At 45.4% G+C, this 17,084-nt stretch overlaps 1 protein-coding gene across 4 annotated transcripts in view; it reads left to right on the plus strand.

Annotated features, from left to right (window-relative positions):
• The first annotated feature begins 10,110 nt into the window (after positions 1–10,110).
• The window catches only part of LOC140198283 (lysosomal thioesterase PPT2-A-like), a 43,978-nt gene continuing 37,004 nt past the window's right edge, over positions 10,111–17,084 (plus strand). For 3 of the 4 annotated variants that reach the window (XM_072259343.1, XM_072259346.1, XM_072259344.1), the window contains exon 1: positions 10,111–10,448. In XM_072259343.1, coding sequence (XP_072115444.1) covers positions 10,311–10,448 — 138 coding nt within the window. In that variant the 5' untranslated portion in view covers positions 10,111–10,310. The remainder of the gene's footprint in view (positions 10,449–17,084) is intronic. The other variant, XM_072259345.1, reaches the window with a different exon arrangement.

Raw genomic sequence — 17,084 nt, forward strand, 5'->3', positions numbered from 1 at the left:
CCACCCTTCCCCCACTTTCTTTGTAAGGCCTCTGCCCCTTCCCTCTACAGTCCTGACGAAGGGTTAGTCATAGTCATAGTCATACTTTACTGATCCTGGGGGAAATTGGTTTTCATTACAGTTGCACCATAAATAAATAAATAGTAATAAAACCATAAATAATTAAATAGTAATATGTAAATTATGCCAGGAAATAAGTCCAGGACCAGCCTATTGGCTCAGGGTGTCTGACCCTCCAGGGGAGGAGTTGTAAAGTTTGATGGCCACAGGCAGGAATGACTTCCTATGACACTCAGTGTTGCATCTCGGTGGAATGAGTCTCTGGCTGAATGTACTCCTGTGCACACCCAGTACATTATGTAGTGGATGGGAGACATTGACCAAGATGGCATGCAACTTAGACAGCATCCTCTTTTCAGACACCACCGTGAGAGAGTCCAGTTCCATCCCTACAACATCACTGGCCTTATGAATGAGTTTGTTGATTCTGTTGGTGTCTGCTACCCTCAGCCTGCTGCCCCAGCACACAACAGCAAACATGATAGCACTGGCCACCACAGACTCATAGAACATCCTCAGCATCATCTGGCAGATGTTAAAGGACCTCAGTCTCCTCAGGAAATAGAGACGGCTCTGACCCTTCTTGTAGACAGCCTCAGTGTGACTCAGCGTTCCAGCCCGAAACGTCAACTGATCGTTTCCACGGATGCTGCCTGACCTGCTGAGTTCCTCCGGCGTGTTGTGAGTGTTGCTTAATCCCACTGGCATATGTCGTAAAAATTTGTTGACTATAAGTAGTATTCATGGGTTCAATGTCCATTCAGAAATCTGATATCAAAGGGGAAGAAGCTGTTAATAAATCATCTCATTATTATTGCTGTTGTTATTATTTCTTGATAATATTTTTATCATTTGATAATAAATTGACTTGGACTTTGAGGCACACATGCACCACCAGTACCGTGAGACTCCGACATCACAAAAGGGACCTGTATTTTCTCAGGTCAGCAGGGTTAGATGAAGTTAGTTTGGAATAGCTAGATTTATGGTGTTCATTTTCCCTCACAGTGTGTGAACCTTGCACTGTCGGGAGCACCAGGTTATAAATGCTACAAGGCTAAAGATTTGATAAAAACTCATCAATCTGAAATGTTTAAAAACACAAGGTCTCAGCCTGAAACGTCGACTGTGCTTCTTCCTATGGATGCTGTCTGGCCTGCTGCATTCCACCAGCATTTTGTGTGTGTAATCTGAAATGTTTGTTCAGTTTCTGTCTCCAGATAGTCCCTGACCTGCTGACTAAATTGCAGAATTTACCTGGTTTGTCTCAGATTTCCAGCACTTTTAGGACTTGACTTCAGGCTAATTCCTAATTGCTGCAGTTTATCAACACTCCGACCACTTTGATCACTTTACACTAAAATGACTAAGATGAGAATCAGAATCATGTTTAATATCACCGGCATATGTCGTAAAATTTGTTGTTTTGCTGCTGAAGTACATTGCAATACATAATATTAAAACTGTAAATCACAATAAGAAGTACAAAGTAAATCTATTATCAAAGTACAGATATGTCACCACATTCAACCCTGAGATTCCTTTTCTTGCGGGCATAGTTTTAAGGTGCTTGGGAGTAAGTGCAGAGGAGATGTTAGGGGTAAGTTTTTTACACAGAGTGGTGAGTAAATGGAATGGGCTGCCGGCGACGGTGGTGGAGGTGGATACGATAGGGTCTTTTAAGAGGCTCCTGGATAGGTACATGGAGCTTAGGAAAATAGAGGGCTATGGGTAACCCTCGGTAATTTCAAAAGTAAGTACATGTTTGGCACAGCATCGTGGGCCAAAGGGCCTGTATTGTGCTGTAGGGTTTGCTATGTTTCTATGTTTCTCAATAAATCCTTAATACAATAATAACCATTGAGGAATCAATGACATACCGCACCAACTGGGCAATCAAACAGTGTGCAAAACACAACAAGCAGTGCCAATACAAAAAGAAAGAAATAATAATCTATAAATAAATAAATATCAAGAACATGAGATGAAGAGTCCTTGAAAGTGAGTCCATAGATTCCACTGGAATCCACTGATTTTATGGTTGCTGGCTGTACTGGCTGGTTACTTGATTTTATTTATTGTTTATTTGTTTTCTTTGTTGTTTTATAGTATTGAGTATGGGAGTTGCAAACTCATTTTCGCTGTATTGGTGCATGACAAATTGTACTATGCAATGACAATAAAGAAATTTCATTTCATTTCAGATTGTGGAAACGGTTCGGCGATGGGGCAAGTGAAGTTGAGTGAAGTTATCCACTCTGCTTCAAGAGCCCGGTGGTTGAGAGGTAATAACTGTCCCCGAACCTGGTGGTTGAGTCTTGAAGCTTCTGTGCCTTCCTACTGGTGGCAGCAACGAAACGAGAACACATCCTGGGTGGTGAGAATCCCCAACGTTGGATGCTGCTTTCCTGCAATAGCATTTCATGTAGATGTGCTCAATGGTGGGGAGGGCTTTATCCATGATGGACTGGGCCGTATTCACTACTTTTTGTAGGATTTTATGTTCAAGGGCATTGGTATTTCTATACCAGGCTGTGATGCAGCCAGTCAATATACTCTCTACCACACTTCTGTAGAAGTTTGTCAAAGTTTTAAACATCATGCTGAATCTTTGCAATCTCCTAAGGATGTAGAGGCACTGCCATGCTTTCTTCGTAATTGTAGGTACATGCTGGGCCTAGGAAAGGTCCTCTAAAATAATAACTACAAGGAATTTAAAGTTGCTGACCTCTGCACCTTTGATCCTCTGACGAGAACTGATTCGTGGACCTCAGGTTTCCTTGTCCTGAAGTTGATAATCAGCTCCATGGTCTTGCTGACATTGACTAAGAAGTTGTTGTTATTGGCACCACTCAGCCAGATTTTCAATCTCCTTCCCATATTGGAGGAAAGGAGAAGATGGCGGCGCGAAGCAGCGCGCGCAGCCGCTCCAAATTGATATCGTGTTTGTGAAGTAGGATGCCGTGCACAATCCGGATTTGATGGAGACAGCCGTGAGAAGCACAAAGGAACATCTGGAGAAACTTCTGAAATGCCTGCTTCGCTGCCGCTGCTACTGTGCGATCGAGAATCTCCGGAGACGAAGGCCCCAAATCCTCGGCTTTGCCTATCACCTGTTGCCGGGGCTGGGGTCGAAGCGCTCAGCAGAGATGGTGCTCGGTGCTCGGTGTCGGAGAGCTGGTCGGAGGCTCGAAGTTTTCGGACGGACTCAAGAGTCGGCTGTGGTGGAGTGCTTCCAGAGTGCTGCATCGGCAAGTTTGTGGCGCTGGAAGCTCATGGCAGGAAGAGTTTTCTTCCTTCAACCGTCTGCGTGAGATGATGGGACTTTCGAGAGACTTTGAGACTTTTATTACTGTGCCCATGGTCTGTTCTTCTATCAAATTACGGTATTGCTTTGCACTGTTGTAACTATATGTTATAATGATGTGGTTTTTGTCAGTTTTATTTAGTCTTGGTTTGTCTTGTGTTTCTGTGATATCATTCTGGTGGAACAAATTGTATCATTTCTTAATGCATGCATTACTAAATGACAATGAAAGAGGACTGTGTGTCCTCATAATCTAATTCAATCTAATATGCTCATTCATCACCACCTTTGATACGACCCATGACACCGAACAGGCATTGGAGCTGTGCTTAGCCACACAGTGATAAGTGTAAAGCGACTGGAACAGGGGTCTGAGCGCACAGCATGGTGCTGCTCCTGTGCTGACAGGGACTGTGGAGATGTCGTTGCCAATCTGAAATGACTTGCCTGATTGCGCCGATGAACCACGGAGATGTTCTGCGGGCTACGTACAATACCTAAGCATGCATCTTCTGGATTACTATCGCAGCAGTCTGCAGCATGTAAGTTCCCTTCAAGCAGTGTACTTTTAAATCAATTTAATGACCTATAGATTTCACAATCTTCTAAAGGACTCAGTGGACTGAGCAGGTACGGCACCTTCAAGTGGGCGAAGGTTTATCACCATGGCTGGAAACGAGGCGGTGTGGGGCGGGGGGTAGACTGTAAACCAGACTGAAACACCAGGCCAGGTCCAGACGGCAGATAGCATTGTCAATATTGGACCAATTCAAATGAGCCACAATATTTCTTCCGTGGCTATGGGAGTTGTTCCCTACACTCAATCAAATCAAGTGGCATGGCTAGCAGATTGGTTAGCGTAATGCTACTACAGTGCCAGTTGATCTAGGTTCAATTCCCGCCACGTCTGTGAGGAGTTTTATGTTCAACCTGTGACTGTGTGGTTTTCCTCCAGGTGCTCTGGTTTTATCCCACATTCCAAAGATAGAAAAGTTAGGATTAGTAAATTCTGGGCATGCTCTGTTGGTGATGAAAGCATGTGGGTTGCCTCCATCATACCCTCGGACTGCAATAGTTATTGACACAAAACACGACACATGTTTTCATGTGCGTGTGACAAGGTGCCACATACGAGGCTGCTAAACAAGGTAAGAGCCCATGGAATTACAGGAAAGGTGCTAGCATAGACAGCAGATTACAGTTTCTGTGAGTAAACTTCATGTGAGTAAAGAATTTTATTGCAGACTGGGCGCAGGACAAAAGACAAAGCTAATTTCATTGCTTTCACTTCTTTCAAATCAGTTTACGGTTTGGATTGGATTGTAGCACGAATTCACTTCCCCTAAAGAAAGGAAAATGAAAGTTTTGTCAGTGTGAGCTGCAAGCGTTGCCCATTGCTAGGGTAAGTACTCTTGGCCAGGTGGAACTGAAGGTCTGGCAAAGGCAACGGACTTCAGCTCAGTTTCTCACCTTCTCCACGGCTGATTACTTTGTTGATCAGACATAAGACAATGAGACATAGGAGCAGAATTAGGCCATTCAGCCCATCAAGTCTGCTCTACCTTTCAATAGCGGATTATTTATTTCCCCCTCAACTCCATCCTCCTGCCTTCTCTTCACATTTTATGCGCTTACTAATCGAGAACTTATTAACCTCTGCTTTAAACGTACTGTACCCAATTACTTAGCCTCCATAACCATCTGTGGCAATGAATCCCACAGATTCACTACTCTCCAGCTGAACAAATTCCTCCTCGTCTCTCTTCGAGAGAGACATCCTTGCATTCTGAGGATGAGCCCTCTGGTCCAGATGCACACTGGAGAGTATTCTGACTGTTTGCAGCATGGTCCGGGATGGTAAAACCGAGGCCCAGGAATGGAAAATTCAACCCAAAGAAGTGGATGCAGAGCACAAGCAAAGCCCCCCACCCACCACCGAGTGCACCGACATGGAGTGCTGCACAAGACAGTGGCGTGTGGCTGAGTGGTTAAGGCATTGGACTAGCGATCTGAAGGTCGTGAGTTCGAGCCCCAGCCGAGTCAACGTGTTGTGTCCTTGAGCAAGGCACTTAATCACACATTGCTCCAGTCCGCCCATCTGAAAATGTGTACCGGCAAAATGCTGGGGGTTAACCTCGCGATAGACTGGCGTCCTATCCGGGGGTGGGGGGGGGGAGTCTCGTATTTTCAGTTGCTTCACACCACGGAAACTGGCATAAGCAACGGTCTGATGAGCCACAAGGCTCAGGACAGACTTTAACCTTTAAGTTGATCTGCCACAAGACAGCAGCATCCATCATCAAAGCCCAACCCCACCATCTACCCCGCAACTCTATTCTGACAGGAGATTGTGTCTTCCCCATCACCCCCACTCTCTTCTCATGGAGATTGTGTCTCCCCCATTATCACCCCCACTCTCTTCTCACAGGACGTACAGGGACAGGAGATTGTGTCTCCCCCCCGCCCACCTGGTTCAGGATCAATTATTCTCCTGCAACCATCAGGCTCCTGGTCCAGACTGGATAACTTGACTCAGCCCAGCTCTGAACCGATTCCAGGACCCACAGACACACTTTCAAGGAGCCTTTACAATTCATGCTCTCATTATTATCCTATTTGCACACTTCGTCTTCTGCGCGTTGCTTGTCAGTCTTTGTTTATGTGGAGTTTTCATAAACTATATCGTATTTCTTTATTTTCCTGTAAATGTCTGCAAGGAAATTAACCTCAAGATAATATGTTGTTCTTTTTGCGCCTTATGGTGTATAGGGCGGCATTTTTGCCGTTTCCTTTGCATTGGTCTGTTCTTTATGAGGCCAAGTTGCTCGCTCAATGCTCAACCACAGCCCCACATAGCTCACCACACTGTACTCCACAACCTCATCTCCTCCTAACCCTTGCCCTTATTGTACCTTCCCCCTCCTGAACCAGGGAACGGGCTTGTGGGGGTGTGGCCAGCGTTAGTCGGGGTGTGTTTAGGGCTAGTTGGCGTCTGCAGGCCCTTGGACGTTAGGATTAGGTTTAAGGGTAGTGCTCGGGCTTTGTATATGTGGGGCTGGGAGAGATAAGGTTGTGGAGTGTAGTGTGGCGAGCTATGTAGTAGCCCTAAGGCATTTAGAGTAGCAGAGCCACTTTCATCTGACCCATGCCTTTCATTAACCTTGGCTTAATTAACCGAGTGTGCATTGCAGCACACCATCAGTAACGCAACCCGGGCTCTTCAGGAATGGAAAGTGTGCAAGGGTCGGGCCAGATTCGGACCTCGAGCTCTGGTCCTGATGCCACTACACTACTGGCCAGCAAAGGTAATATATAAAGAAGATTAGATTTATTTGTCATCAAACATGTACAGTATGTACTTTGATAACAAATTTATTTATTTATTTATTTATTTATTTATTTATTTATTGCGGTAAAGCACGGAATAGGTCATCCAGCCCTTGAAGCCATGCTGCCGAGCAATCCACCGACTTAACCCTGGCCGAATTTAGAGTGACCAACGAACAGAGTAACCTGTACGTCTTAGAACTGTGGCAGGAAACTGGAGCACCTGGAGGAAGCCAATGCGGTCATGGGGAGAACATACAACCTCCTTATAGAGAATGGAAAAGAACTCAACCTGGGTTGCTCTTATTGTAAAGTGTTGTGCTAACCTCTATGCTCTCTGAACAATGCCGCCCAATCTGCTGGAATTCTCCAGCTTTGTTGCATTAGAGAACTTTGCAATGCAAGAGTTTTCTTGTCCTAATGAAGCATGGTGCAGTGGGCATGCGCACGAGAGTGCCGAAGGCTGCAGCCCTCCGAGATCTCGCAGTCGGGGAAGGGCCTGATCCTGTTTTTATGTGTGTGGAAACAGAAAGTGTTGGATGAAGAATCCCAGCTCTGAAACATTAGCTCTGTTTTTTTCAAATCCAGTTGCTGCCTGACCTGCTGAGTGTCGCCAGCATTTTTCTGTCACATTCCCAACTACTGAAGCTCTTCTTATCTGCTGATCAAGAGGATCTGAACCAGGGGAGATGCTTTCACTCACTCCAATGCTAAACTGTTCCCCCAACCTATGGACTCACTTTCAAAGACTTCTCTGTCATCTCATGTCCTTGATATTTATTGCTTATTTATTATTTTTTTTACATTTTTGTATTTGCAGTTTGTTCTCTTTTGCACATTGGTTGTTTGTCCATCTTGTGTGCAGTCTTTCATTGATTTTAATATGTTTCTTTGTACTTACTATGAATGCCTGCAAGAAAAGGAATCTCGGCTTTGTATATGGTGACATATAAGTACTCTGTATATGGTGACATATAAGTACTTCGATAATACATCTGGGGTGGAGACTGATGCGAAATGTATGCCGAGGTTTTCTCCTCAGTGTGAGGTTCTGGATCAGGAATTTTGGAACTGTGTGTCTGGCTCCATCGCGCTGAGCACCAGTGCTCCCCAAGGCTGCATACAGAGCCTGCTGCTGCTCAGGCTGCCAACGCAAGACTGCACTGCTAGATCCAGCTCGGACCGAGTCATCTGATAATGCAGCAGTGGCTGAGCTCGTGAGCCGGCGTACAGAGAGCAGGTGGAATAGCCGGCAGAATGGTGTGAGCGCAACGACTTTGGTCTCAATGTGGACAAGACAAAATAGCTGATTGCGGAATTTAGGAAGGTGCAGGCTGACCACTCCTCACTGAACATACTTGGCTCTGCGGAGAGAGTTAGGAGAACCAAGTTTCTGAGAGTGCACGTAACAGTCAATCTCACCTGGTCCCACAACACTACCTCTCTGGTCAAGAAAGCACAGCAGCATCTCCACTTCCGAAAGAGATTGAGGTGAGTGTGCCCCCTCCCACGTTAACTAAATTTTATAGGAGCACCATCAATAGTGTCCCAAACAGCTGCATCAACATCTGGAATGGGAATTGTGAGGCATCTGACTGTAATTCTCTATAAAGGATTGTGAGGACTACTGAGAGGTTCATTGGGGTTTCCCTTTCACCTGTTAGAAAGGGCTTTCTGCGGTGCTGTGTACGCAGGGCCCTCAGCATTGTCAATGATCCCTCCCATCCGTCCAACAATCTCTTTAGTCCCCTACTATCAGGCAGGAGGTACTGTAGCATTAGGACAATTGTTAGGATGGGAAACAACTTCTTCTCCCAGACCGTGAGACTTCTGAACTCTCTGCCACTGCCCAGGTTTCATCATGTACGGAGCACCAGTAGTGTTATACAGTTTACTTTTTAACTTTGGTCATGTATGCACCTTATTATTTGTTAGTTTATTTATGGTAATATTACTTTGTGTTGTATTTGTGAGTGGGCACGTGGCCAAGTGGTTAAGGCACTGGACTAGCGACTTGAAGGTTGTGAGTTCGAGCCCCAGACGAGGCAACGTGTTATGTCCTTGAGCAAGACACTTAACCACACATTGCTCTGCGACGACACTGGTGCCAAACTGTATGGGTCCTAATGTCCTTCCCTTGGACAACATTGGTGTCGTGGAGAGGGCATGTTTTGCAGCATGGACAACTGCTGGTCTTCCATACAACCTTGCCCAGGCCTGTGCCCTGAAGAATTTCCAGGCGCAGGTCCATGGTCTCGCAAGACTAATGGATGCCTCTGCTTTATGTGTGAGTTATATGTACTGTGTTGTGCACTTTGGTCTGGAGCAACTTTGTGTACAATCAAATGACAATAAACTGAACTGGAACATTTGCGGGAGTTCTTACGGTTTTGTTGTTTGTTCATTGCTGTTTCCATAACAGGAAAGGGATCCTAGACACTGCTGACAAACAAGGGAAAATCTGCAGATGCTGGATATCCAAGCAACATACACACAAAATGTTGCTGGGCACACACCTTCAGGCTTTTAGAAGTACTTTGTTGAGAGGTGGAGTGTGCAAAGTATTTCAGTGGAGTGACTTTATCCCACTTGAAAATGCCCCTTTGCTATGCACAGCCGGACAGGGGCGGCAGGTGGAGGGAGTGAGAGGAGCACATCACAGAACTCTGGAGATCACATCCGGAGTCACGGTTATTTATCACAGGTACATTGAAACGTGCAGTGAAATTTATATTAAAATTAAACCAGCTGTGCAAAAAGCAAGCAAAAATGTGTTCATGGGTTCATTGTTCAGAAATCTGATGAGTTATAAGAATTTGGACAAACCCCAATTCCTCCCCTCAAATCCAGGCAAACCATCTCTGTACTGTTTCCAAAGCTTCCGCTCAGATTCAGATCCATTTATACAACACAGAAACCTATAGTATATGAAATGAAGTATCTTTAGCCATAGTCATACTTTATTGATCCCGGGGGAAATTGGTTAAATTGTCATTGCATAGTACAATTTGTCATGCACCAAAACAGCGAAAATGAGTTTGCAACTCTCGTACTCAATGCTATAAAACAATTAAAATAAATGAACAATAAATCAAGTACAGTAACCAGCCAGTACGAGCAATGTCCAGCAGTACAAAAGCGCAACTCAGATGCATGACAGCCATAAACCCAGTATTAAAGTAGCAATATAACAATTTATAGATGATGCTTTATCGATTGGTTCAGAGCAATTACAGGCCCTTCGGCCCACAATGTTGTGCCGACCACGTAACGTACTCTAAAAACTGCCTAGAATTTCCCTACCGCTTAGCCCTGTATTTTTCTAAGCTCCATGTACCTATCTAAGAGTCTTGGGACAGGAAGTGGTCTCAGCCGTTGGCAAGGACGCCTTCACGGTCGCGAGGGAAACCGGATGTGACATTCATCTGTCTCCTCGGTATCATCAGCCGAGCCGCTGGGTCGCAAAAGCCCGGTGTGGGGAGCGGGCGCCGATGGACGGGAGTTCGGCGCCGCGGACCGTCTGAGCGGGCGGGCGCGTGTGCGATCGCCGGGCAGCCAAGCGCAGCGGGCGGCCGCGGCGTTCCCAGAGACCGAGAACCCGGTGCAGGAGGCAGGCATGTTCCCTCGGCTGCTGCTGGCGGCTTCTGTCGCCATCGTGCTGCAAGTTACCCGGAGCTACAAGCCGGTGATCGTGGTGCACGGCTTGTTCGACAGCCCCGGGGACCTGCTGACGCTCCAAGCTTACATCAACCAGGTGAGAGTTCCTTACCTCCCCCTACCCCCCTTCCTGCCCCCCTGCCTTTCAGTCTCTTGGTGTTGGATCCCTGCCGCCGAATTGCTGGAACCGGGCGGAATGGGAAATCGATCCCTTCCCTCTGAAGGCATGAAGGGAGGAGAGGTTTCAGGTTACACGGAGCAACGTACTAAATGCTGGGAGAACTCAGAAGGTCGGGGAGCATCGAAGGAGGCGGGAATAAACAGTGGACGTTTCGGCCGAGACCCTTCATCGGGTTAGGCAGAATCTGATTGGGCGCCCAACCTGCAAGTTTCTACGGTCCTGCTTTGCTGGGTGGAGGGGGGGGGGGGTGGAGACTCTGTCATAAGGTGGGAAGGAGGGGATAACCCTCTCCCCCACCTCTCCCCATCTCTCTCCCTACCTCTTTGCACGCCGTTTTCCAGGCATCAGTCAGTGCGACCTTCACCGACTTAACCAAGTATTGCGCCAAGATTCGATTATGGACTTTTAAAAACGTCACTGTTAGAAGTCTTTATAAACTGGGGGGGGGTTGGGGGGTTAGGGATAAAATAATCAGAGATAATCTGTAATTTTACAGGGCGGGCGAGTAAATGGTTCGATCCCCGAATGAAAGCCCCTCCTGTTCCCCTGCTAATCTGGGGCCCTGACTGGTCTCTGCCTCCGCGGATATAGGAACAGCATTAGTCCATTCGGCCCATCAAGCCTGATCCTGATAGATCTTCCCTCCCAACCCCATTCTTCTGCCTTCTGTGCCACCGCCCCCGCCACACCCGACGCGGACACCTGATTGATTTCTTTCTCTGTCCCCCGCGAAGTTTGCAGCTCGTGTGGCTCCTTGGCCCCGATTGAATTTGACAGACTCGGTGTGAAGGCAACGAATGGGGCCTTTCTCCCCCTCCGGCCCTGTGTTAGTGACTGTCACACGCCTGAGAAGAGCGATGAAGATTGTTCAAGTGGTTTGGCCGCTCCTGCCATCACTCATCGCTTCGTGGCGACTTGTCATCGCAACGGGGTCGAAGTCATCGGTCAATAGCGTTACCAGCAGCAGTCTAACCCTTGATCTGTCAGGGACCGAGGTTGGGATAAAAACTTGTAGTAAGACCATAAGACACAGGAGAAGAATTAAGTCATTCCACCCATTTTCCCTCTCAGTCTCCTGCCTTCTCAAAGCTCAAAGTAAATTTATTATCAAAGTTCATATATGTCACCATATACAACACTGGGATTCATTTTCTTACGGGCATACTCAGTAAATCTATAGTAAATAACCGTAACAGAATCAACGGCTGCCCAGCTTGGGCGTTCCCTCACTTTGTGCTAATATGGACTTCTTGTTCTGATTCCCTTCCTTCTTGTCAGCATGGTGTCTTTGTTTACTTTATATTTTGTCTTGTGACTGTTGTTTGTATTCTGCTGCAGGTAGGTTTTTCTTTGCGGCAGGTGCTTCCGGCAGCAAACTTGACTTTGACGAAACCTGGCAAGGTTTTGAATTCCTGAACTAAATCTCTCCTTACCCATTCCCTGCTGCGAGATGAACCACTCCTCTGGTGTGTGTATCCCTTCAATGGCACCTTTGCTGTGTGAATCCCCTCTTACACCTCCTCCCAGTAGTGTGGGGCCCGGGCCCAGGACCGGGTGCAATGTATTGGCTTGTGATTTCTGAAGCAGCAATGAGCCACTGGCACACACTGTCTAGCTGAGTGGTGAAAGCACGAATTGTTGAAGAGTTCTCACGCATCTGTAAGAAGTGAGCGCAGTCTTGTTTCGGTTTCAGGCACCTTTCAGTTTCGCTGTGAGTGCATTGTGCTGAAGGTTCCCAAAACCCCCTCTGACTGGCTGTGTCTGCAAAGCAACCACGTATTACCTGCAACCCATAGATTGCTTGGGGAACTGTGGGCTGATGAAAGGTGGTTGGTTATGGCTCGTTATGCCACTGGTGTTTAGGGCGGCAAGGAAGGCCCTCCATCTCTCTGTCCTCGGCCACTCAGATGTAGGAGGACCCTTTATTGCTGTTTCCATAACAGTTTTGGTTGACCGGTCGGGGTTGTTAGCCTTGAGCTGGACCCCAAAACTGGAGGACCAGTGGAGCACTCTTAGTCTGCCTTCTACCCTTTGACCTGTTTGCCATGGGTGACCTTTCGAAAAGCTAAAGCACAAAGTCGGGACTCCAGCCAGCATTGAGGTATGCAAGCCTCCGAACCACAATAAGGAGGTGGTCCTCTTGGAGGATGGAAGGTGGCGTCACAGGTAGATATGGTGGTAAGCAGAGCTTTTGGCACATTGGCCTTCATTAAAAAGGATACTGAGAAATGAAATTTGTTGTGTTCTGGCAGCATAACAATGAAATACATAAAACTTACAGTAAGGATATACTGTGGATTCAGTTTAATTGGGGACACATCAGGATCAGGACATTTGGGCCAAATTATGTGGCAGTCTTCTCCTCGTAACCTTTCACACACTGACTTATTAAGAATCTATCAACCTCTGCCTTAAATACACTCAATGACCTGGCCTCCACAGTCACCTTGTAAACGTAACTTTGCTAGATCAAATAACGACAGCACAAAAGGATCGTTACTTATCTCTTCACCCGTTTATTTCTTTGAGCTTAGCCGGCGAGTGAACTTGGACCCGACATCAGGGAAAGAACCTTTCTCATCTCCCCGGTGGTTCTACAAGTTCACGGCCCGATGTGGGAATTGTCAGAAGTTATAAGGCCACTGATACAAAAGAACAATCAGTTTGATAACCATTCCGGTCAAGTCAATGGGCTATTGATACAGAGAACAATCAGTTTGATAACTATTCTGGCCAAGTCAACGGACTATTGATACAGAGAACAATCAGTTTGATAACTATTCCGGCCAAGTCAATGGACTATTGATACAAAAGTACAATCAGTTTGTTGGTCACTCCAGCCACATTAGTTAAAGAAAAGAATGTGTTACCTGGTTTGCTGGAGCCACAACTTAATTACAAAGATAAGAACATCCGTCAAATTTACGCTTTAATTAAGAAAGTAATTTCCATCAGGTACTGCTTTTTGTCAAAATCAAAAGGTGGGAAAAACCCAGAGACATCTATGTGGATCTGGGCAAACTTTAATCATCTTGCTCCAAAGAAAGCAGCTATGAGACGTTATTCAAACACACTGCAGTCACAGACATAGTCAGTACTTAATTCATTGTTTACAGGAATCTTGAGAATCCCCTTTTCCCTTAAACAATATCAACCTATGCCAAAGAATTCCACAGCTTTATAACCATATAACATATAACAATTACAGCACGGAAACAGGCCATCCCGGCCCTTCTAGTCCGTGCTGAACTCTTACTGTCACCTAGTCCCACCGACCTGCACTCAGCCCATAACCCTCCATTCCTTTCCTGTCCATATGTCTATCCAATTTAACTTTAAACGACAACAACGAACCTGCCTCAACCACTTCTGCTGAAAGCTCGTTTCACACAGCTACCACTCTCTGAGTAAAGAAGTTCCCCCTCATGTTACCCCTAAGCTTTTGCCCTTTAACTCTCAATTCATGTCCTCTTGTTTGAATCTCCCCACTCTCAATGAAAAAAGCCTATCCACGTCAACTCTATCAATCCCCCTCATAATTTTAGACACCTCTATCAAGTCCCCCCTCAACCTTCTACACTCCAAAGAATAAAGACCCAATTTGTTCAACCTTTCTCTGTTACTTAGGAGATGAAACCCAGGCAACATTTTAGTAAACCTCCTCTGTACTCTCTCAATTTTATTGACATCTTTCCTATAATTTGGTGACCAGAACTGTACACAATACTCCAAATTTGGCCTTATCAATGCCTTATACAATTTCAACATTACATCCCAACTCCTATACTCAATGCTATGATTAATAAAGGCCAGCAAACCAAAAGCGTTCTTCACCACCCCGTACACATGAGATTCCATCTTCAGGGAACTATGCACCATTATTCCTAGATCCCTCTGTTCTACAGCATTCTTCAAAGCCCTATGATTTACCAAGTATGTACTATTTTGATGAGTCGTAGCAAAATGTATCACCTCACACTTTTCAGCATTAAACTCCATATGCCATCTTTCAGCCCACTCTTCTAAATGGCCTAAATCTCTCTGCAAGCTTTGAAAACCTACTTCATTATCCACAACACCACCTATCTTAGTATCATCTGCATACTTACTAATCCAATTTACCACCCCATCATCCAAACCATTAATATATATGACAAACAACATTGGACCCAGTACAGATCCCTGAAGCACACCGCTACACACCGTCCTCCAATCTGACAAACAGTTATCCACCATTACCCTCTGGCATCTTCCATCTAGCCACTGCTGAATCCATTTTACTACTTCGATATTAATGCCTAACAATTGAACCTTCCGTGTGGAACCTTGTCAAAGGCCTTGCTGATGTCCATATAGACAACATCCACCGCTTTACCCTCGTCAACTTTCTTAGTAGCCTCATCAAAAAATTCAATAAGATTTGTCAAACATGACCTTCCATGCGCAAATCCATGTTGACTGTTCCAAATCAGACCCTGTCTATCCAGATAATTATATATACCATCTCTAAGAATACTTTCCATCAATTTACCCACCACTGACGTCAAATGACATTTGAAATATTTCTGTCGGAGCCCCTGCTATTTCCACACTAACTTCCCTCAATGTCCTAGGGAATATCTTGTCCGGACCCGGAGACTTATCCACTTTTATATTCCTTAAAAGCACCAGTAGTTCCTCTTCTTTAATCGTCATACTGTCCATAACTACCCTTCTTGTTTCCTTTACTTTACACAAATCAATATCCTTCTCCTTAGTGAATACCGAAGAAAAGAAATTGTTCAAAATCTCCCCCATCTCTTTTGGCTCCGCACATTGCCATCCACTCTGATTCTCTAAGGGACCAACTTTATCCCTCACTATTCTTTTGCTATTAACATAGCTGTAGAAACTCTTTGGATTTATTTTCACCTTATTTGCCAAAGCAGCCTCGTATCTTCTTTTAGTTTTTCTAATTTCTTTCTCGAGATTCTTTTTACATTCTTTATATTCCTCGACTACCTCATTAACTTCAAGCTGCCTATATTTATTGAAGATCCCCCTCTTTTTCCGAACCAATTTTCCTATATTCCTTGAAAACCATGGCTCTCTCAAACTTTTAACCTTCCGTTTCAACCTAACAGGAACATAAAGTTCCTGTACCCCCAAAATTTCACCTTTAAATGACCTCCATTTCTCTGTTACATCTTTCCCATAAAACAAATTGTCCCAAGCCACTCTTCCTAAATCCTTTCACATCTCCTCAAAGTTAGCCTTTCTCCAATCAAAAATTTCAACCCTGGGTCCAGTCCTATCCTTCTCCATAATTATATTGAAACTAGTGGTATTGTGATCACTGGACCAGAAGTGCTCCCCAACACATACCCCCGTCACCTGCCCTATCTCATTCCCTAACAGGAGATCCAACACTGTCCCTTCTCCAGTTGGTACCTCTATGTATTGCTGCAAAAAACTATCTTGCACACATTTGACAAACTCCAAACTATCCAGCCCTTTTACAGAATGGGCTTCCCAGTCTATGTGTGGAAAATTAAAATCTCCCACAATCACAACCTTGTGCTTGCTACAAATACCTGCTATCTCCTTACAAATTTGCTCCTTCAGTTTTCGGTCCCCATTAGGTGGTCTATAATACATCCCTATAAGTGTCACAACACCTTTCCTATTCCTCAATTCCAACCAAATAGCCTCCCTAGACGAGTCCACTAATCTATCCTGCCAGAGCGCCGCTGTTATATTTTCTCTGACAAGCAATGCAACACCTTCCCCTTTTGCCCCTTCTATTCTATCACACCTGAAGCAACGAAATCCTAGAATTATTTAGTTGCCAATCACACCCCTCCTGCAACCACGTTTCACTAATAGCTACAACATCATATTTCCAGGTATCAGTCCATGCTCTAAGCTCATCCACCTTTCTTACAATGCTCCTAGCATTAAAACAGATACATCTAAGAAACTCTCCACCTCCTACTCTCTGTTTATCCTTAATGGAGCGAACAACTTTGTTATCTTTTTCTTCCTTGTCCCCTACATCTTTGGTCTGAGTGTTCCTGATCTCTTTCCCCTGCCCATCCTCCGTCACACACTGTCTACTAGCTTCCTCTATTTGTGAACTGACCTCCTCTCTCCTCGTCTCTTTGATTTAATTCCCACCCCCTCAACCATTCTAGTTCAAAGTCACCTCAGTAGCCCTTGCAAATCTCCCCGCCAGGATATTGGTCCCCCTAGGATTCAAGTGTAACCCATCCTTTTTGTACAGGTCACGCCTGGACCAAAAGAGGTCCCAGTGATCCAAAAACTTGAATCTCTGCCCCCTGCTCCAATCCTTCAGCCACGCATTTATCCTCCACCTCTACTCTCACTGTTGCCAGATTTACCACCTTCTGGCTAAAGATCCAAGGTGCAGATGACCTCCTCATCTCTGTTCCCCAATTACTACCTCCAGTGGTCCAACATCTACTCTTACCTCTCATTTACTTTCCATATTTCTGAAAAATCTTTTGGTATCCTTTCTTATATTATTGGCTAGCTTACCTTCATATTTCATCT

The sequence above is a fragment of the Mobula birostris genome, chromosome 5 (assembly GCF_030028105.1).
Source record: "Mobula birostris isolate sMobBir1 chromosome 5, sMobBir1.hap1, whole genome shotgun sequence".
NCBI classification, from domain to species: domain Eukaryota; kingdom Metazoa; phylum Chordata; class Chondrichthyes; order Myliobatiformes; family Myliobatidae; genus Mobula; species Mobula birostris.